Source organism: Falco biarmicus, chromosome Z (assembly GCF_023638135.1).
Source record: "Falco biarmicus isolate bFalBia1 chromosome Z, bFalBia1.pri, whole genome shotgun sequence".
Lineage (NCBI taxonomy): Eukaryota > Metazoa > Chordata > Aves > Falconiformes > Falconidae > Falco > Falco biarmicus.
The window spans coordinates 24355824-24378456 of NC_079311.1; the positions used below are offsets into that span (position 1 = coordinate 24355824).

The window sequence follows — 22633 nt, forward strand, 5'->3', positions numbered from 1 at the left end:
GCCGCGGGCGGCCCCGCGCCCCCTCGGCACCCGGCGGAGCCGCAGGACCGGCCGGCACGGCGGCGCTCCCGCAGCCAGCGGGTCACCGGGGCAGCGAGCGAGACGCCGGCCCCCTCCGCGCCCGCCCTCGCCGCCGGGGCCGGGCCCGCTCCCCGCGGCGGCCCCCGCCCGCCCGTGTCACGGCGCGGCGCCCCCTCCTTCCCCGCCCACCATTTTCTTCCCTCCCAGACGGGCACGGGCGCGGGCACGGGCGCGGGCACAGGCACAGCCGCAGGCGAGGCGAAGCGGCTGCCTCCGTCTCCCTCCCCTTCTCCTCAGATGCCCTTTGCTGCCGCTGCAGGGTTATTATTACAGTATGTGGCTGCTCCCGCTCCCTCCCCCTCCCCTCCGCGCCGCTCCGCGCCGCTGGCCGGGCGCCGCCGCTGCGCAGCGCCTTGGCCCCGCTCCGCGCCTGGACGCCGCCCCGGCCCGCGCCGCTGCTGCTGCCGGGGGGTGCCGGGCCCCGCGCGCCAGGGGCGGCCCGGCGCGGGGACTCCAACGGCCGCGCGCGAGCGGCACACGGCTGCCGCCCGCCCCGCCGCTCCCCTCAGCGCCGCGGGCGGCCGGGGGGGCCCGGCGCTGCCCCCCGCCCCCGGCGGAGCGCGGCCGGCGGCGGAGCGGCCGCTGCCCTGGCTCCCAGACAGCGGGGGGACGTGGGGCTGCGGATTATTGCAGACTAAGCAGTCTGGCGCTGCAGCAGCGGGCGGGGGGAGGCGGGCGGGAGCGGGCGGGCAAGGCAGGGGGAGTGTGTATGTGTAAGGAGGGGACGGGAGGGGAGGGGGGAGAGCTGGCGGGCAGCCAGCTACCATCAGAATTAGCTCATTGTTCAATATAACCAGTACTGGCAACCAAAATCCAGCCTGAGAGAGACTTTCCCCCAGCCACCCCCACCCCTTTTTCTTTTTTCTCCAAGGCTGCACTTTGGAAGAGGTGCAGTCATTCTTCCCCACACCCCCTACCCTCTCTCCACTCCCCCAACTATAAATTCCCTTCTGTAGCATGCTGCCCTTTTAAAATCCACATTTGTGTTTCAGATCATGTAGAAGGGACAGAAAGGGAACAGGGAGCGGGGGCTTTTGTCTGTAAGTATATGCAATTCCAATCCAACAGAATTTTATTTTTTTTAATTAATCCTCTCTCTCTCTCTCTCTCTCAGTCTCTCTCTCTCTCTCTCTCTCTCTCTCTCTCTCAATTTGTTTCTTTTAATTTCCCTTTGTCCTTAGGTGGACTTTGCTGCAGCTTGCCTTTCCCCCTCTCGGTGCACATTTCCAAACAGGCTTTCTTAAAGATGAGAAAACGTGCAGTATATGTATTTAACTCTTTGTCTTTATGTTTTAAGGGTGGATTTCTAGGTTGGGGCTTTTTCTGCACACATGCAAAGGGAGATGAGAAATGGTTTTCTAAAACTGTTTCCTTTTTCTTGCTTTTGCACTCCACAAACACCAAAATGCATTTTTTAACCTAATGCATTTAGCTTTTTTAGCGTGCATGCAAGGCTCTCGGATTGGGTTTTCATCTCTTTTCTTCTCCCTTATAAAACGAATCTCCCTCTTCTCCGCCCTGACACTGGATTCCTCTCAGGCTGCCGGCGTTTATTTTTAGAAAGCAGTCATTCCTGCAACAGCCTTCTGCATTTTTGCATGTGCAGCAGTTAAATTTTGGGTGGTTCTTCTGAGAGAAAAAAAACCCCAAAGCAACCGTATTTTGGTGAACATTTACTGTTGTGCTTTTTTTCCAAACGTTTCTGTGTACATTTATAGATATACGAGTTTGCAGTTTTAAATCCAACGTGTATGTGTGTGTCTGTGTGTAAACATATGACTCATGCCTAATTACATTTCATACATATACACTATAGGTAAGAAATAGATAATCGATAGAAGAGAACTTTAATTTTGGTCACTATATGAAAACTGATAAAGCAGGTATGCTACAGTTTCAGTCAGTTAAGAGAGTGGTAATTTAAGGTACCGTTTAAATGAGGTAGGACCTACTCTCTTTTTTTATCTCTCCCTATTTAAAATGGGGGGGGGTAGTGGAATAGAGAGGGAGAAAAAGCTGGAGGTTATGTAATGCAGTGCCATTTCCAAAAATACCTACTCTCTGGGCCATTACATCGTGAAAACCTGACACTGTTTTACTTGTTTCTTGATTGCAAAAAACCCACACTTTGCAGTATGCCTGGGAACAATGGACCACCTTTACAGTAAGCATAGGGGTTTTTATCGTCTTAACTGATTTTTAGGTGTGTTAACCCTTAGGTATAGTACTCGAGTTTCACAGATGTACCAAGTGCTAAGAATAGTGTGGGGTTCTGCAGTTCCTGGTACCAGGGATTCCTTTGTCCTATATTTAAGCCTACAGACCACTAAAGTACAGACATGCATGATATATAAGCATACATGTGGTTAGAATAATTTGCGTGACTTTAATCTTAGCCACTGAAGCTTATACATGTCTCTGTTATGTATAACATGGCCACTGCTATGCTGGCAAAAAAACCCTATTAAATATTGTGACAGTTGGAATTACTTTTTTTTTTCATTTTTAATTTTTTTAAATTGTTTTCAGATCGTTCTCCTTGTGCTACTTGAGAGAAACTGCAATCCCAAGACTTAACAGAATCTAAAAATGGTAAGAATTGGTTGCTTTAGCAAAGAATCAATAATTTTTTGTATAAATACAAACCTTCTTTCCCCATACCCAGTACTTATTTATAAATACAACCTTTATAAGACATACTTTTTGAGGCTGTGGGGAATTGCCATATGATGACTGATGTACTCTGAAAACCTCCGTATGTTGGATCTTTGATTTTCTTGCATTTTTTGAATAAAAATCTGAAATCCCTCTTTGTGCAGTAAGGCTTATTTAATTGAAACAAGAAGTGTTTAGGTTACTATGAAAAATATACATCATAACACATGTGGGAATACTTGCAGAGAAAACAATATCCAATAACTTCAGCCCTGCCACCTTCCTCCCAAAAAGAAGAAATAGGTCATTGCTTTTAGTAAGTGAAGCAGATTTAATGTTAGTCTGTCAGGGAACTATGGAAGATGCAAACTGGATTTTCTTACTTGGTAATTTTTTTTGGAAGGTTAGCCTTTCTTTGTGATACAGATCTGTTCCAGAAAAAATGGCTAGGCCTCAGCCTAACTGAACCTAGAGGCACTTAGCTGGACTGTATTTGTTGAACAATGTTCCACAGTAACCTGTTTCCTTCAGTGCAAGTTGTATTTATATTTTTACTGATTAAAGCAAATTTGTTATATTCTGAGATATTACTGCTGACAAACACCTAATTTTAAGGGTGAAATGGTATACGTCTAAATATTCTCTAAATATGACATTCTCTAAAAAGGATTGTCTGAGAATCAGCAGAACAAAGAAATTTTTTTTTTTACAGAAAAAAGTATATAAGTAGGCAGAATTGGTGTAGGTGCTGTGTAGTCATATAGCGTTCTTGATTGACCATGCAGTTATCACTGAAGGATGTCTGAATACATGTACAGACGTAAACGTGTTTTGGGGGCTACGTGATGATACCGTGGTCAAAAACTGGTTAATTTGTATGGGGCAGTGGCTTGTCTGAAGTAGCATTGCATGGAGTGTACATTAGTAGAGAATATTCTCCAAAATGTGAGGTTCTCGGGGACATATTAAGATTGGTTTAAAATAATTGCATGAAGTATCCTTCTCTGGTTCTGTGGGGTTGTTTTGATGTGGGGGAGGAGGGATGATCAAAGGATGTTTCAAATAAGCAAATATGTAATGTTATAAAGGCTTTTTTTTTTTTGGCTTGTTGTTTTATCTGCAAAAATAAACTTGCAAATTCTGGAGTTTTAGTCTATTCTGGAACCTACTTTCATCAAAGTGCTTTGCTCATCTGTGTATAAATGAATAGTTGGGGGTGGGGAATTAAAAGGGAAATGATTCACTTAAACTGTGAATGGAAATCATGTTAAAATACATTTTGTTCACACAACTGTGGAATATTGGATAAGGCAACTGTTTTCCTACCAACACCAAGGTGACAATCAGCCCACATTTTTAGATGGAATGCAGGCTGTTATGTGCAATATATGCCTATCTATGGAACAAAAGATTATTTTAAGTTTAGTTAGGCATAAAAGAGCCACTGATTTTTACCAGCAGATGGTTCTATAAATCTAGCAAGGTTCCAGTAGTAGTCAATGAAATCAGTTTTGTAAAGCCAGTCTCCAGGCCAGAATATAAAATACAACTTAGGACTTTTGAAATGCAGAAAAAAAAATAAAATGTAGTTACCCACCTGTCTAGTCCTATTGTTAGTTCTGCAGTGTAACATAAAAAAATCTCATTTGGCTGTTTTTGACAAGTTCTTTTATTTGTTATGAAAAGGCCTAATTCTACTTTTTCATGACTGTTGATCAGAATTTCAGTGTAGGAAAGACTAGGTTTTGCCCCAGCTTGCAAGGTTGCTTAAAATGTGATACTTGGCAGTCTTATCCCCTACCACCACCTTTTCTTTCCTTTTCTTTCATTTTTGGCACAGTAACAATGAATGTAATTTTAAGTCAGACCACTGACATACTTTCCTTGCAGTAGTGGACACACTTGGCTTTGGCATATTGTATTTATTGCAAGTGTTTCCTTAGCCATTCTAATTTGCAGGAAGAATTCTTTACAGAGCAACACTTTCTACACTGAAATATGTGATTGTAAAAGTGCTTACATTGTTTTTAATCTAACAGCATATGCAAAGGCTCTATCCTGCTGTCACCAGTCAGTGAAAGTTTAGCTGTTACATTTCACCAGGCTGAACTAAACCTTAGAAAACAGGGGAAAACAGCCTGCTTATTCCTTTGCTAAACTGAAAGTTCATTAATTATTTAGTTAAGCTTACAGTAAAATTCAGAGTGAACAGAATAAACTTGCTGAGTGAGAACAAATTAATTCCTGGTTTAACTTCACTGTCTTACCTTGTTAGTTTGTTCGTGTTCTTATGCCATAAAACTGTTCTTAAAATTGCTTACAAGTAAAAGCAAATAACTTAGAAGGTTAGTTTTCAATGCTGCTTCTCCTTTTCCTAGTGTTTGAATTAGGATTTCCTCATACCTGGCTAATTAATCTTTCTTGGAGCTGTTTAATAACATCATCAATAATTTAAAGAGAAATTGAAAGGCAGAAAAATGTACTTTCTATTATTATAATTTTAACTCATGGACATTTTGAGCCATCTTACACAAGAACACCTGCCATTTGAGGATCTGTCCTTGTGTATTGTATTTCTTTAAGTGACCACCTAAAGGAAGAAAGAACCTTTTGTATTTATGTGCAGTGTATAAAATCCTGAAGTGATTTTAATTGCTCTTTTTATTGCAATTCCTAGAATTTCTGCACATCACCTCCATGGGAAGTGCTGCATGTCATAAAATACAAATTTAGATTTTAGTGCTAGTTAAGAAAAAAATATGCTTGGCCTCTGTAATTCCGTCATTGGAATAAAGGATCTTGTCAGAAGAGTGAGGGCAAGGAAGTCTTAATACCAGTTTCCTGTGACCTCAGAAGAGACTTCTAGCAAAACCAGGAAAGGCTTTTTCTAATGGTAAATGTTTTTAAAGAAAAATCAAGCAGGCATTTTAGACACTGGACAAAGTGGTGCATTTGTTTGCTTCTGAAGCACTCAGGGGTGTCCTTTTCTCCTACTCGTATTGAAGCTTTTGTAGAATCATAGAATCATTTAGGTTGGAAAAGAACTTTGAGATCAAGGCCAACCTTAACCCAGGACTGCCAAGTCCATCACCAAACCATGTCCCTAAGCACCATATCTATACATTTTATAAACACCTCCAGGGATGGTAATTCCACCATCTGCCTGGGCAGCCTTTAGTTTTCACATACTTGAAAATAAAAAAAAGATATTCTAAAGCAGCTCATTCATTTAATTCTGATTTACCACAATTAGATGGCTTTCTTAAGCACTAGTGGTGTGAAATCTCTCGGCTACGTGTTGTACAGTATAGCCTTTTTCCAGTGAGTTATATGCAGATATCTTTACACGTTCTGAAATTTCCTGTGCCTATAAAATTACTTCACCTTAGTTGGAACAATTGTTCATAACTTCAGGATTATCTGTGGAGAATGGAGCCTGGGATTGTTCTGGCAGAGGCAGGCATAATTTTGAACCTTTTATGTGCTCTGAGGAATAAGAAGAATTAGATATTAGGATGAGACATTATATCCAGCCTAATACTAGACAGACAGTGGACAAATGCAGCTCCTGATCTGGCATGAGAAAACTCATACTTTGTTGATTATTTCCAAGTCTGGTACTGGAACTGGGCTCTCCTTTATGCAGTTCAGAATGGCATAGGAGCTGCAGGACTATATCAGATCCTCTTCTGTTCATGTGTAGCCATGGGCAGAATTTGGTCAAAACAAGTAATTGAGAGGGATGAAAGCTAAGCAGTTTTGGCCGCCTGAATGTGCATATTGTGCTTGTTTATTATGCTTATGTGTTGTGCATGAAGAATACATTGGGTGCAGTTTGCTCAAAGCCACTTGATTCCTGAAAACTTTAGGAGAATTAAAACCTTTCCAGCTTAGAAGATAGATAGAGAAATACAAACTCACTTTTTGCCATACTTCTGTCAAGTCAGCAGTTCAACTGCACAAAAAAACACCTTTACTTGATTATGACTAGAGAAATTTGAAGTGGGGTTCCAGAAAAAGTGATTTTTGTCCCAAGATGTAGATGCTGTGGATATTTCTGTGGTACAGTTCTTATACACAGTAAAAGAGAAAAGCTCTGTATGTATGTGTTTCTACCCAGACACAAACATGCATGCTTTGAATGCTAAATTTTTGTGACTATGCACCAGCATACTTTATCTGAACAGAACTGTGTGGACACATGAGATCGGAAGTTTATGTAATACTTTGTCCAGGACAAATCTTCACTGAATGTTTTTTAACAAATGGTGGTGTCTTGGAAAGTCAGCAATAAGAATTAATATACACCTTGGAATACTACAGTCATGACATTGATTTATTGATTTTTAAGTCTTGGGATCCAAAGGCTTCCCCAACAATCTCTTCTTTTTTTCACATGGGAATACTGCTGCCCCACACCTGAGTTCTGATCCTTGTGTGTATGGCTAAAGAGAGGGCAGAGGGACTACATTAAATAGCCCTCAAACAACTTCATAAACATAACCCAGTAGTTATCATTGTCTGGGACAGGATATTTTAATAAAAATATTTTTAAATATTTGTATTTTGTTTTTATTTCAAATATCTTTTCACCTCATGAAGCCATATTGGTCGACAGTGCAATCTGGAAAGGTGCAAAAATGTTCTTTTCAAATGTTTAGTGTAGAATAATACTATGAATCATTGAGTGCTACATGAAATTCAATTTAGACTGCTGGTGTGGCAAATTCACAGTAGCACTACTGAATGAATCCCTATGTAGATGTTCCTGGGAGGATCCCTGATGTTTCTTTCTGTAAATACTGCATTAAAAAAAAAAACGAAACAAAAAAACTTACACCACCCTCAGAACAGGTAGTGTTTTCTCATCCTGCAGGAAGAAATGTTTCTGGATTAATTTTGTTAATACTAACCTTATTGTCTACTAGAGTAGCATACCTGTGTGGGAGTAAGTTGAAAAAAGTTAAAGTAAATTTGTGTGTTCTCAGTGGAGGTGGTATAAGCCTTGGCTTAATATGTATATTATCAGAAAGAACTCCTGAATTCTTACAGCACTCATGTTTAGAAGACATGCATTGGCATCATAGAGCTACTCAAAAAGATTTAAGTTAGAGAAGGGAACAAATCATCCTTCTTTATCTTCCTTCTTTGTTTGAACATGACTATATCTGTGATAAATCTCCATCATGAAAGAATATGAGTTTAAACAATTCCATTCCTGCTGGCAGAAGAAAATCCTGTGGAAACATTGGTAAATGTCCTTACCCTTACTTTCTCAGCTAAGTAATTGTATAAGGTAACATGAACAAAACCTAGAAACAATACTTGGCAGGGAAAGTTCTTTTCCTGTGTGACTCCTCATCAGATAAGTCCCAGAACCGATGGATTTTTATTGCTTTGAGCCGACAGAACTTACATGATAGTTTGTGGTTTTGTATTTGGAGTAGCAGTTAAGCTACATTAAATGATACTAGATGCTGGTAATATGGTGACTGCAGGTAAATGTACCATAATGCTTTCAAGCACCTGTTATACTATCATCAGCTGTGGCCATTGCATCTCTTCTAATGAGGTAAGTACTGGCTGTACAATGTGGATTTGTCTCCCATTTCCAAGTGTACCACTGGGGCTTTTAATACTTGTCTGAAATATGCTGGTTGGGCAAGAGGTTGGCATCTCATGAGAGGAAAGGCTTTTGTGTTTGGGCTCTGCAGGAAAGCAGTCGGCAGAGGCAGTGAGCTTGCCACCACTTGGAGAACATCGGTTGTTGGATTTCTGGTCATCTTTCTGGTATGTGTGAGAAATGTAAACAAAACTTAACAAACAAAACCGTTTTAGTCCAAAGCAGTGTGTTAAGTCTTCTGTAAGTTACAGTATTCAGGCCATTCATTTAGAAAAACTGTATGAACTTTAAAAATGAAACACTTTTGCAGAGTCAGCTTGGTGTAAACATTTTGTATATCCCAAAATTGGAAGGAGAGAACTGGGAGAGCACACAGGAGAAGCACTGTTTTGGGCTGTCGCTATTCTCTCTTCAGGGTCTGCCTACTGACCACTGTTCTTGTTGGTCTTTCCCTTAAGAGCAAAACTCAATGGAGGGCGAGACTGGGCTAAATGGACTTTTCGGTCAGTCTGTGAGCATGCTGCTTTTCTTCCACGTCTGTTGATCCAGTAATTTGTCGCTATTGGGTATGAAACTACTGAAGAAATTAACTGTGGGGCCTTTTTGGTACTGAATTTTGCTGCCATGCTGTACGTTCACCTGACTTTGTAACAAGAGGCTTGGTTCTGCATCTTGCTCTGCAGTTACCATTAGGTGTAGATACAAATAGTTATTAATTAAACTTTTCATTACCTTATTGCACTGAAGAGCAAATTACAAACTCCTTTGTAATTGACTGAAAACTCAAATACTATTTTAATTTTCAGGCTTGTAACTGTTGTTTTTCTGTGTGTGCATGTTAAGTAAAACAACAAAAGCTACCATTGTACTGCAGAGGCAAACGAAATGAAGCGGAAAAGGTGCTGGGTTGCACTGGGTTCTGAGTTTGGTTTTCTGGAGGCATCGTTTGGTTATTTCAATTTCTGTAATGTTTTAGTTTCAGAGTTCATGCACAGAAATTTACTGGTGGAATAAAGTAGTTTGCAGCCATTATATGGGTTAATGGAGCTTTCCATATAATATACATTTGTTTATTATTGTTCTGGAATAATTGCATTTATTTTCCTTTCAAGTAGTGTGATACTCTGGTAATGAGTGTCTTTGTTAAAATAATGAATTCAGTCAGAAGTTGGGTGAGCATTTATGACAGCATTCACAATGTACCACTTGATTTCTTTTTCTCTTACTCTTCATATGTGTGGTAAATATTAACAATGCTTTGCAATGTTTTTTGCATATTAATGAAGTAAAAAAGCAGCATGAGAGCACTTGTAGCACACAAGCTGGATTCATCCTTACTAGTGCAGAAAAGTGCAAACTGATCTGTCTAAAAGTTGCGTTACACTTAGGTAGGTGTGGGGAGGATTCCTCTCCAGGGAAAAAGGAAGTGTTTTCTATAACTAACCTCATTCAATCACGTATGTCAGAAAACAGCTCAAGTTTCTGTTGAGTGTTCTTATCAGCTAAACAATTTGGCCAGAGTGTGGTGACTATATACTCAAGCTAGATTAGCTTGTGTTTTCCCCCTCCTCAACACCATACTCACTCAGTTTTGGAGGCCAGTAGTCATGTAAGAGACTTGGAACAATGTGCCCGCTCTAAGTGCTTAGCTACCAGCATCCTTTCCTGCAGCAAAAGGCTCTGCAGCAGTAGAACCCATTAGTCTTAAAAGCATGTTTTAGCAAATTTTGCACAGTCACTCAGTTAATTTTCTTATATGTGTCATGGGATGCTCTAAGTACATATGTAAAAGATGCAACTTGTATAGTGTGGGTGAGGATAGGAGCAAGTTCTTTGAAGAAGCTGATACAGATGAGCCAAGGTAGGAGACTACAGAGGGGCGGACACTTCAGTGCAGCCTGGAAACTAGATGTTTTGAGAACAATGAAAGAAACAATGAATTAATATGGGTTTATAGGAGACAATTTGTACTTAAAATCTAGAAAAACTGCTTCCAAGGTCACTTACTTATGTTGTGTAGGGAAGGAGCAGATGACATCCTATTCTGTGAAATTGACAGAAATTGAAGAAGTGATGAACAAGAACTGCGAAAAAATTCTAATGAATAAAGTTGCTAATTCATGTGCAGCATGAAGAGGGGGATGCAAGGAAAAGCATACTTGTCTCATTTAGTCTTTTTCATCTCTATGTGGCTGTGAGTTTGAGTCATCAGATGGGGAGGAATAAAAAGCAGCAGTAATATCTTCCCCATGAAAAGGCAGAGCCAGCAAATGATGCTGGTGCAGAGAAGTCAAAGGCAAGTTCAGGTGTGCAGTTGTCCTGCCATGTCCTGCTGAGATACTGCCATGTATTCATTATTACTGTAATGGCAGATCAAGTCTCACCAAAAAGGTAGGCCACCTGGAGCAATCCCAGCCAGGAGGAGAATGATCATACAGTTCTTCCAACAGTTCTCTCAAACCGTTTATCTATCTTTATCTGCTGTGTGGCATTAACCAAGTTAAAGGATTGAAAATTATTCCCCCACCCCCCGATTTTTGAATATTCACAGCACTGATGATACAGAAGCCGTCTGCCTGACAGTATACTGAAAATGTGGAGTTAGGTTATTGGGGTTACCAGCTGTACCTCAACCAGAGGCTCAGACTTGTGATGATCAAGTTCACAAAACTGGCAGGCCTCACACCTGCTGAACCACATTGACAGTATTTTTAAAGAATTAAGCAAAGGTAATTAAGTTGCATTTTAACTTGGGCAAGTTGGGTTTTCTGATGTTTCAATAGGGAAAATTCTTCACTGAGCCAGTTTCAGAGCCAGCCTATCGCAACAGCAGCATCCCATTTGATCACAAGTACAACTTCTTGAATACAGCAAAGGTTCATCAAAACTTCACTGACTCTTTGAAATAAGGAGTAGCCATGAGCACTGTTGATGTAGCCCTGTCATTGCCCTCTCCAGAAGATTCAGAGGACAAAGGTGATGGATAGCAGACTGTGACCCAGCTAAACTCTTGAGAAGCAGCGACCATTCACCTGACAGTTGCTGTATGTATTAAACCCTGTGTGCTAGGTTTGGAACATGGTGGACATGAATATTATATGCCTTTGTAATGGTCTTCTTACAGTGTTAAAAATAAACTACTGCAGATGGGAGCATTAGTTCACCACTTGCACTTAAGTAAATACATTGATCCTAGCACCAGCTATCCTTCCAGTGTTTTTTAAAATTAATTAGCTTTTTTAACAGAATTATTTATGTGGTGTTCAATCAGTGGTGCGGTAAGATGTTCTGTTTGTGCATCTGGATTGTGATGGTAGGCTGTTGGTTACAAAGAGAACTTTTTACTGCAGTGGGAGGCATTTGGGCGATTGAGAAGCGCATGGTAGAATGTTCTGGGAAAGGTCACTACAGCTCCAACCAGCTGGTAACTAAGAAACTTCAAAAAAACCTGCAAAGTTATAACTGTTTCAACTTAGCATGCAACTATGTTATAATTTTTATTGCAAAAGAAAGTGCTTTGGGACTCAATTTAGAAAGACAATCTGCTAGACAGTTTCGGTGATGCTGAGACCAGCCACAAAGGAAACCATCTACAACTTTTCCTCTATGACCCCGATACTATTGATTGATGTCATTGCAACACAGAGCAATGATGGTGAAAAATCCCCGAACTAAAGCAATATAGGTACAGAAATAAGGAGTGGCGTTCCTTTCCAGCTGTACAGCCCGTCTCCTGAGGAGGCATGGTAGGTAGATGTCCTCTCCCAGTCCTGGCCCACAGGGCCCTCAGTCCTCACAGCTGCACAAGCGCAGTTTTCATGCTGAGTCAGGGAAGAGCATGCCCCATCCTTTCCTTCTCTTCAACACATACCTCTACCATTTTACTCATTTCCTCAGCACATGGCCATCTTGTGTCTGCTATTAGACTGTTAATCTGTGTGGTAAAGCTTTCCCTTCTACTTTTTCCTTTTCCTCTCTTAGGTAGGCTAGTTTAGAATTATGAGAGAAGACCATCTTTTATGTGGAATTAGGAATTTCTGGAGTATTTGTCATAATTTCTTCTTCTTCTTTTTTTTTTTTCTTTCTTTTTCATTCTTCCCCCTCAACAGAACTGGTTTATATGATACAGAAATTATCTGAAACTTCTGAAAAGGTGCTTGATGATGTAGTCAGAGCACTTGGTCTTCTTCTTTAAGCTGGTGGTTTGGAAATCCAGACTGCAGTCAAATTCAACTCCTGTAAGTCTCAAATGAGATTTGATGAACAGGAATTGATTTGTGGTCCCCATGAAGAAAAAACAAAAGAAAAAAACCATACCAATCCACCAACCAACCAAAAAAACCCTGTGGCCTTTCTTGCTTGTTTCTTAACTGTAAAAACCTTGGGAATGCTTAACAGGAGTGTGCTCATTTCGCTAAGTTTAGCATGCCTTAAATCTGTTTGGTTTTTTTTTTTTTCCTTTTGATGGATACATCTGAATGTTTGAAAGATGCTCTTAGTGAGTAGGAATGAAGAGTGGGTAGCATGAAATTAATTTTAGCATTTTAATGTGACTTACACAGTAGATTTAGTCCAGCTATCAGTTTTAAAGCTGGACAAATATTTGTGCTCACCTACTGTTCCTTAAAGAGGGCATGGCTTACAATGGAAGAATAGGCATTAGAGTTTTGAAATGCTGGTTAAACAGATCTTTTGCAATACCGAAAAAGTTTCTCAGTTTGTTGGGCAGAGGAGAAAAGAAAAATCTACTCTAGAAATCCCTCTGGCTTTGAGAAAAAAAAAAAAAAAAAAGTAGCAGTAAGTAGTTCTGGAGTCTGAATGTTGTAAGGGCTGGTAAATAAAACATTTTTGCTTTTCCTGATTTTTAATCTTAGTTTTTATTATGTTTATCTTTTCAAGAGGATGGAGGCTGAAGGATTGAGAAAATATTCTTCATAGATCATCATTTCCTATTTCAAGCAGGGCTTGACTTGGCGGGCAGAATTGCTTGTTGTTGTAGAACACTGTCTCAGAGAGCACTTCCCAGATCACTAGGTTTCTTTCCCCCTGACTTCTCAAAGTGAGAGTGAATGGTTTTGTGTATCACATGTTCTGCCAGGAAGGCAGACTTCCAAGGGTAGTAATGCTGTTAGTCAGATGTTTAGGGGTAATCCACTGATAATTTATGGATGAAGTTTTCTGGCTTGATTTTTTTCCTAAGGTTTATCAAATACTAAGGCTATTAATTTGAGTCAGCATATGATTTATATGCATTGTATAGACTCACAGTAACTTTAGTTATCAGTCCATCCTAAAGTTCAGTATTTCTGTTCTGAATCCCATACATTGGTTATTTAAGCCAAGCCTGTACTCGCATAATAGTCACACAGGAAATACTAAGAAATGAAAATACAGTGTGTATCAATGGAAGCAGTTATCTAGAAATGTTTTCTTCATGCTAACAGCTGGAATGTTGTAAGCCTTACATCGTACTCTGTAATGGAGCATTGCTTTGCACTTTTTCTCTCTCTATAGCTCATCTTGCAACATTAATGCCAGTTGTTTTGAGCTGCTGTAATTGATGAAAAGTTCTTGCTGTTTTTCTAACACCCTAGTTATCACTATATTTGAATATCTAAGTAGTTTCTGTATTTTATAAAACATATAGCACAGCAGACATCTTTTTTTTTTCTTTTTTCTTTTTCCTCCTGGTGGATTGTAGTAAGTCCTTAGTAGACTCTTCTACACCAGCATCATTTTTTTCCCATTCCTGAATCTTCCTCCACTTATCCAGGATCCAAACCATGATTCTCCAGCCTTTTAGCATTGCTCACAAGGCAGATTCTTGAAGTCCTTTGGCTGCCCATTCAGGAGTTTGGTACAGTTACAGCAGAACAGTTACTGTCTGTAGATTAGTCCATGTGGTTATCTACCAATATTGGCCACAGTAGTTGTTTTTGAAGAGATATTAAGAAAACAGGATTATTAGGTTTTTTCCCATAGAAAATTACTGTGGAAGGTAGCTCTCTGTGTGTGTAGGGTTTTTTGGTGGTGGTAGTGTAGGTTTTAGTGGATTTTTATTTTGCTTTTTTTTGTTTTAAACTCTGGAGCATAGTTGAGTATATCTTACAATTTACCTCTTTTTATGCCTGCCTCCCACCCCTCCTACCCTCAAACTGCAGTCCCTTTAAGTTCTTATGAATTTGAGGATCCTTTCTTTGTCATGTAACTGCAGGTGCTTATTTTATTCCTGTTAAAATATTAATAGAGATGACAAGGCTTATAGGCTAACCTGAACACATCTTACACTCCATGGAAAATAGAGAAACTCATATTCATCATGATTAATAATACTGTACTCTGACGTTTATTCCATCCTCCTATAGGAAAACTGAAAATACACATTTTTGTATACTTTTCTGGTTTGAACATGCATGTCCTGTGGTAGAGCTGAACTGCTATCACTGTTTGCCACCATGAGTTTTCATACAGAAAATATGACTACACAGCAAAATCAAGTCATAGTTGCAGGATGGGTAATCAGTGATTATAAATACCAACAGGAGAGCTCAGGGGTTATTTTGTGTCTTTCATTCCAGTGTCTGAAATTATTAATGTGAACATTAACTGATGAACTCACAGAGTACCCTGCGCTGTGCATTAGTTATTCTATGTTGGCCATACCCAGAGAGCTCAACTGGATTGTCTGAGATCATATATACAGTAATCTAAAATATGAAATAAAATCTGATTCTTTAAACAGTAGAAAGCACTGTGGTTTGTACTGCGGAAAATCATGGGAGAATGTGTCAGAGCAGGCACTGCCTTAGGCTCTGTGTTTTAAATTTCCCTCCTCTGTTTCCTACTTTATAGTAGAGTTCAGAATTTTCTCTTGGAAAGATAATTCAAGGAAACTTCTGGTAATTTCTCCAAGCTACATCTAGTCTGGTTGTGACGACTAATAGCCAACATGCAACTCCACAGAAATGAAAACCTTCCTCAGGTTTCAATATAAATACCATAGTAAGCAGGTACGTAAAGCTTGCCCACCAGGAGTTTAAGTGACAGGGCAAGTTTTGGTTCCCAAAGTGCAAACAAACTCAACTCAAAACATTGACAATCTGACATTCAGGCATTGTGCAGAAAGAGTTCAATTCACAAAACCCCAGAGGCCCAGGAGGCAGACCCAGCAGGAAAATAAGATCTTCACTGTTGTGTGCAGCTTGTACCTCACCACTTCAGTGTTTAATGAGAGCGAGACGAAGAAATGCTCTTATCTTCATCCCAAAGTTGAGGAACTGAAGCACAGGAGGTTTCCAGCTCAGATTCACTGTAACCGAGATACATTAGCCTGGCATTTATTCACTCTAGCCTCCCGCTGTAGTCAGTGGCTGGCTTTGGATCTGATGCATTTTCCATAGGAATATTTTCCTGTCACAGTCATAGGCCAGCACCTTAACCATTAAACCCTGCTGCCAGCTATTTTATGGTATGTCTTTATAATGTGTTGGAATTCCTTTAATGTCTAAAATACAGGGTGCTAACATAAAATTAAAGCTGTGTCAATGATCTTAGATAGTAATAAATTCTAGTTCACAGTTCATTGTGAAAGGATTATCAAAGGTGTGTTGCCCTTGTCTCTGCAGTCATCAATAAAGGCAATAAACTTCATTAAATTGCCTTTTGCCCGTGCCTTGTGGCAGAAGAGAGTGGATGTGTGGTCTCACAGTATCTTCAGTAAGTTTATTAATATGGATATCCTCTTATACAGGATTTCTTACAGACATTGCAAAAAAATCCATGCTATGCTGTTTTTAAAAAGCTTGTTGAATGCATAATAATAAAATGCCATAAACAATATAGTTGAAATACTCAAGGGACAGATCTTGTTGTCGTGTGTAGTCAAAAATATGTACTGAGCAAAAAAGGCAGCTAGGTCGCTGGGCCAAGCTCAACTGACGTTAGACTCTTGGGTTTAGCAATGTAGTCTGTCACATGAACACCACTTGATTGCATTCAATGAATCTCTCTTTGTTAGTAAGAAATTGTATATATTTATGTTACTACAGGTTTATCAACCAAGGTTAACCATTTGGGTAAGCCAGAAGATTTTTCCAACCAGCCAAGAAGATGGGGGATTTCCAAAGGTAAAGTTACTCATGTAATTTGTTTCATCTAATAAACAGTTTAATAAGATGAGAGTTTTCTGGGAAAAAAAAAAATTGAAAGTTCAATGGGTTTTATTTTATGACTGCTTCAAGAGAGTAGCCAGCTCTCATGATTTCATCACGAGTCTCATGGTATTCTGTTTTTCTTAAAGCCTTGGCTCCTTGACCCAGGCAGTTAACTGAAGATTTCAGCTTTCATTTTAAAATTATGTTTTTACCCTTCAGGCTTGCAGAAAACAGGGACTCTTGCTGGCTACATACCGGAAGGAAAACATACTAATTTTCAAGAGCTCTGTTTCTTAAGCCTGTCTCCTGATTTTACAGGCTTAGCATCTGAGTTTTGAATGCATGATTTTGGCAATTGTCTCTTAGCAATGCAGATGAAGAAGTCAATGATTATGCAGGAGGAGGAAGGTGGTGGTGTTGCTTTTCTTTTTCTTTTGTGTTTTTTGTTTGTGCTTTACTTGGCTTGAGTAACAGGCATACAAAGCATGGCAGTTTTTATCTGAGTTTGACAAGCAGTACCCCAACATAAATGCAGATGTGGCTTGTCAGACAAGATTTGTGAGATTTTATTCTGTTACCATTGCTGGTTTCATAAATGTGAAACAATATGAAATTTGAGTAGGAAAATACAACAGTTACTCAGAACCACAGAATGTACATGTTTTATTTTCATATCCCCTTTCATTACTGACTCAAAATCTGGCAAAAAAAAAAAAATAATAGGTAAGTAGAGAGCACATGGAAAACTGTTTTGATTGTTTCAATTCTTATCTAGACTCCAGCTCCCTGTTAACAAAACTCTGCTATTCTATCTAGATAACACTGTATTTTCCACACTATTTCTTTATAAAGTAACCTCTAAAATTTATGGCTGGGCTATTTGCAGTCTGCTATTTGCAGACTCCTGTGCCAGCATGCCAGTCTTTAAATTAACATATATGGCAGTACTGCCATTCTTAACATTCAAAGTATTTCAAAAGTTCAGCTGAGTAGGCTGATAGCAACGCCAGATTATGATGAATGTGAGATATATAGATATATATATATGGTCATACTTATATTAAATGAATTGGCAAATTTTATGAATCAGCTGTGTGTTAACTAGATGATTTTTATTACAAATTTTGTTAGCAGCTTTTAGTAAGTTGTCATTCATCATTAAACAAAGTTGCTCCTGAAACACAGGAATGAAGCTGTGAGCTACGTGCAGTGTAGTAACAATGCTGCATTATATTGGATTTATGAATAGCCATGGTTTTATGCTGTATGTAACTTTTAAAAAGTTTATCAAAAGGGATAATTGTTTCTCAGCTAGTCAAAAATTATTATAGTTTTTTTCCTCGGAAGTGATTGCATTCCTGCTTTTTAAATAGAATGCATTTTTTGTAGCCTTTATGTAGTTCTTCAAAATATATTTAGTGTATGCTTAAAAGGACCAGGTTTTAGAACTAGCTCCAAATTTTATATCACAATTGATCTTTAAAAGCACCTTGACTGTTAGCTGCACACAATCCACCTTCTAGCAGAGTACCACCCTTAACAGAAACTGGGTGTCTTTGGAATCTAATGTTTTTCATCTATCCTATAAAATTAATCAGGGTAAATTGCTGAGGAAGACTGCAGAAAGTGCTCTGTCCTTCAGCTCAACAGTTTTATGTACTCAATGTTAAACAGCTTGAACTACTGAAAGAACAAATTAAAATTAATATATTTTTTGAAAGATATTTCAAAGAAAAGTGCTTTTTTGTTTTCATGCAACCAACAAATATAAAAGGATACATTTCTTAAAGACAATTTATTTCCAGACCTAGAAGGGTCATATGGGACTTTTTATCTTATGATTGTATGGCAGAATTTCAGGGCTGAGATTGTTTTCACAGCTGAAAAGGAACTACCCAACACAATGCTTTTGGAAATTTGCCCAGACCTTTGGTCTGTGTGGTGTGCCTGTTAGCATGTGTGAGTTTCTAGTTTTCTTCTCATATCCTGTAATGATACACAAGTAGCAAATCTACTCAACTAAAAAGCAAAAACACTATCACAAAGATGGAATTTTCTAGAGTCCTCTGAGGAAGCAGGTTTGTGCAGTCACTGAAATTTAAAAGTTATTTTGTCAGTCTGAAATTGTCTTTTGCAAAAACCCCAGTTTGGCTCTAGCAAAGGCAAGGTATGTTTCTTCCCCTGGCTTGCAGAGCCCTTCTGCACATGTACTGGCTGAAGTGTGCTCAGTTTCTCCATTGTTTTGATGCCCCAAAGGGAGATGGCACCATTTGCCCCTAGGAAAGAATTTTACCCTGTCCAGCCTGAAAACTGCTCCTGGCTGTGTGCAGTGCAGAGCCCCAGGGGAATTAATCTACCTGAAAGCAGAATTTATCCTGTAAACTATGATAAAGACAGTGGGAGAGCCATGGGGTGGCTTCCTTCCCAGCACAAGTAAATATAGCAAATATGGACATTCCAGTGGAAATTAGGGCTTTGAGGAGCCAGGAAAGGAAAACTGCTGAAAATTGCACTTTCAGTTGTGCAACTGCTATGTGTTTAATTCAGAAATTCACAACTCTCACATCAGAAAAAAATCAACTTGGAGAAGATAGCTTCAATTTCTTAAATAAGCTAAAAGCATTCTGCTTGTACAACAAACACGTCCTAAGCAATAAAAACAATAAAACACTTCTTAAACAGAGAAACTACAGATTTTTTCCAGGATTTACATTTATTACTAGCTAAACATTCTTTAAGATCCCTCAGTGAGATGTCATGAATAAAGTACTTTAAGCTAGTGCTCAGCCTTTAGGCTTCCTTCTGAGACTTAAACTGAAACATGTATTTGGACACTTTGCTGTGTAGGCATAGACTTCAGCCAGTGAAAAAATCTGTCTAAGGCAGCTGGCTGGTACGGCACACCACCTCCTTACTTGTTCAGGGACAGGTAACACACTACAATGTCTTCAGAGTACTCATTTCAATGAAGTACTATAGGAAAGTCACTTATTAGTGTATGCTAGCTGCTTAAGCTGTAAGGTGTTTAAACGGTGAGCAGTCTAAGCTGTAAAAGGGTCTCTTAATAATAAGACGATCTTTCATAGCCAAGATACACTTTTTATGTTGGAGGCCAAGTAAGCTTGGGGTTTAAAAAAAGCAAGCAAACAAATTAATTATTGCTAGATAATACAATTAACATTTGTTTTTTGGTTACCCGAGTTGGTACTGAGTTACATTTCAGAGGCATTTGGTGCTGTCTGTCAATTTGTGGACACAAGTTTTGCATTCATGACACTGGGACACTGTGCTTGCCTTCTGCGCTTCACGTGTGCAAAGCAGGTAATTGCCCCTTTTCAGCCCAATTTGTGTGCCAGAACTACTGCACACACAGCATGTGCAGGTACAGTTTTACACCTGAGCTGTCCCAGCTATTATGAAGGGCACAGAAATGGCTTGGTTTGGCAGGAGTGAGAAAAGTAATTTTGAGGAATAGGGTAAGGATGTACGGCTGGTGGCAAACTGCAGGAAGGGTTGTGACTCCATGGCTTCTTCCCCTGTAACTTTTCTGGGATGACTGGGATCTCTCCAGCTGCAACAAGCATCTGGATTCCCCATTTCAGCTGTGGAGGATTGTTTATTTTGCGTTTTGTCTGCTGGGGGACGCTCATTCATCCCCAAGCAAAGACTCTTCCTCAGATGCTGCCTGGTTTTTGAACAATCCTTTGCTCTCTGTGGCATTAGTGTTTATAGTGGATCCAGACAAGTTTAGTAGGTGTTTACTTCTGAATTCAGCTAGGGCACTGTGGAAAACATAGGATAAGAGCAGGGAGGACCCCACCGAACAGACTTCTCCAAAGCACAGCTAATACACAGCTAACACCGTTTTTCCTTTCTGCAGGGAAGTCTCCCCATCTCGAAGGAAGTAAATCGCAAGAAGAAAAGTGAGGCAGAAGGGGCATGCCTGGTTCCAGTAAATGGCGATGGACTCCATTTCACCAAAATCGATTACCTCTACTCTTTTTAGTCATAATTTTTCCATTTGTATTACATATGGTGTATGGGTTTGATGAGGTCATGGTGTCATGTATCGGGAATTGTTTCTGTGTAAATCATCAAGTGTAAGAAGAAACTATGGGACTCTGAGCCTTGCTTTAGAGAATAACAGTGGATAAACGTGTACCATAAAAATATTTTTTAGCATTCAGACTCAAATGAAAGCTCTCAGAATTTCACACTGTGAATCCATGTTTACAAACATTACAGGTGGGCCCTCAGGCCTGGTTCTACCACAGCAATGTCTTATTCCACTACTCAAACTCCACTGCTCACACACACACAACCGGTAAACTGCTCTCTCCATTACCACCATCCCAAACTGCTTCTTGCAGAGGCTGAGAGTCCCCCTTTTTTTCATTTAGATGTAGCAAGCCTAGTGGTTTATTTTCATTGATTGTCTGTATATCTCTATATTTTATCCATGTACTCTTTTGATGTATAGAAGTAGTATGAAACTCATGGTTTCCTTGTGGTAAGTGATTGTGATGCTGCCACGGGATTTGAGACACTGATGAATGGTGCTATTTTGGACTTTAAATATGCTCCTTGGCAAGGTAGCTCTGATGGAGTTATTTTTTTCTTTCCATGTTCTGAGAAGGTGTTGGTACTTTGTTTTTCTGAATGTTGTTCTTTAGACTGGACTGACTTGTTTACTTGTGTCTTCAGTGTGGCTTTCTTATTCAGTGTGGTAGGTGAGTAACTACTTATAGTGTACAAGTGAGGAACTGATTCCCTATCAGGGTCCACTCACAAACATGCAGTTATAGTGGGAGCAATCACAAAACTGTAATTTACGTAAAATCTCCTTTCTGACTCCTATCCACCTAATGGAGAAAGATGAGCAATAATTTTCCACCAACCTCTCAAAATCTCTTTTGCTTTTTGCCTTTTTTTTAAATAGCCTTTTTTAAAGAAGGGACAAATTTAATGTCTTCTTCAAAACCATAAAATAGGGGATATAATAAAAAAAACACAGCAAATTTCTGGGAGGAGAAGTTCTAAAGGGGAAAGAGTACATTTCCACAGTACTGTCAACATGTGGACTTTACATTTTTGTTCTTGCTCCCAGACTACTATCAATACAAAACAACACAAAACACAAAATTAAACAGTATCATCTGCTCATGGAGTGTTGTTGTGTTAGACACAGTCTGAAAGCCCACCTTAATTTTTTATATAATTCTGTCTTTTAGCTCTTCCTTTTACAGGGCAGGCCTTGTTCTGAACTGTTTTAGCTTCTGACTGTTAAATACAAATGCATGCACCGCAGTTCCTAGATTTCTTTCCTTTTCCCACCTTCTGTATCCCTCTTCTTGTACATTTTATTTTCCGATAGATTAGATATGTCTACTGTGCTGTATATAAAGCAAGAAGTAATATTCAGCAGTTGTGGCATTTATGTATAGTTGCAGTTGTGTACTGCTGAAAATGCAGGCTTTTGTAATGATGTGATCTTTAATAATGCACTACAAGTACCCAATGTATTTTAGCTATTTTAGTAGGATTTGTTCAATAAATATGCAAGCTCTAAGGGTAGCTGTGGTGTCTATTTCTTATTATTGTAAGAGGAGGGCTCCTTTTCTCTTTGTTAGCACCTGTTCTTTACATGACTTCTGAGGTTTTTTCAGGAATATCTGGTGAAGTTAAAGGTGATTCTTTTTGTTGTCTGCTAAACAATAGCTATTGAGATAACCTAAATGCCAGACCTGGATCTGGAAAATGATAGCTGCTGGACAATGGTAGTCGAGTACTTTGCTTTCAAGACTGCTGAGTGGCTGGGTCAGATGCGACATTTGATGCCATTTTTAGTAATCCCAGGAGGAGACCTTGGGGCTGTGCATGGCAAATACAGTATATTTCATTATCTACCTCTGATTAACTTAAAAGGCTGTTTTCCTAGCATGTGTAATATAATTTCAAAGAACGCTGACACAGTCCTCTCTAAAAATACTTTTACTGGGGAAAAAATAATATCCGTGTTTCTAAGTTTTAAAATATATATTGATTTCATGTTAGCGTGTAAAACAGAAAGAGGATTAAAAAAAAAAATACCACAAGCAGTGATCTACCAATTAATATCTGG

General features: G+C 39.4%; 1 protein-coding gene across 3 annotated transcripts; it reads left to right on the plus strand.

Annotated features, from left to right (window-relative positions):
* The first annotated feature begins 240 nt into the window (after window positions 1-240).
* On the plus strand, window positions 241-22086 carry NREP (neuronal regeneration related protein). Of its 3 annotated transcripts, none has more exons than XM_056325395.1 (5): window positions 241-353; window positions 1074-1121; window positions 2611-2673; window positions 16408-16485; window positions 20393-22086. In XM_056325395.1, the coding sequence occupies exons 3-5, from the start codon at window positions 2671-2673 to the stop codon at window positions 20516-20518; spliced, it is 207 nt and encodes a 68-aa protein (XP_056181370.1). In that variant the 5' UTR covers window positions 241-353; window positions 1074-1121; window positions 2611-2670; the 3' UTR covers window positions 20519-22086. The 3 variants fall into 3 exon arrangements, with proteins under 3 accessions (XP_056181370.1, XP_056181372.1, XP_056181371.1); XM_056325397.1 differs by lacking the exon at window positions 241-353 and adding an exon at window positions 829-969; XM_056325396.1 differs by lacking the exon at window positions 241-353 and having other exon boundaries at window positions 830-1121.
* Window positions 22087-22633: the final 547 nt, after the last annotated feature.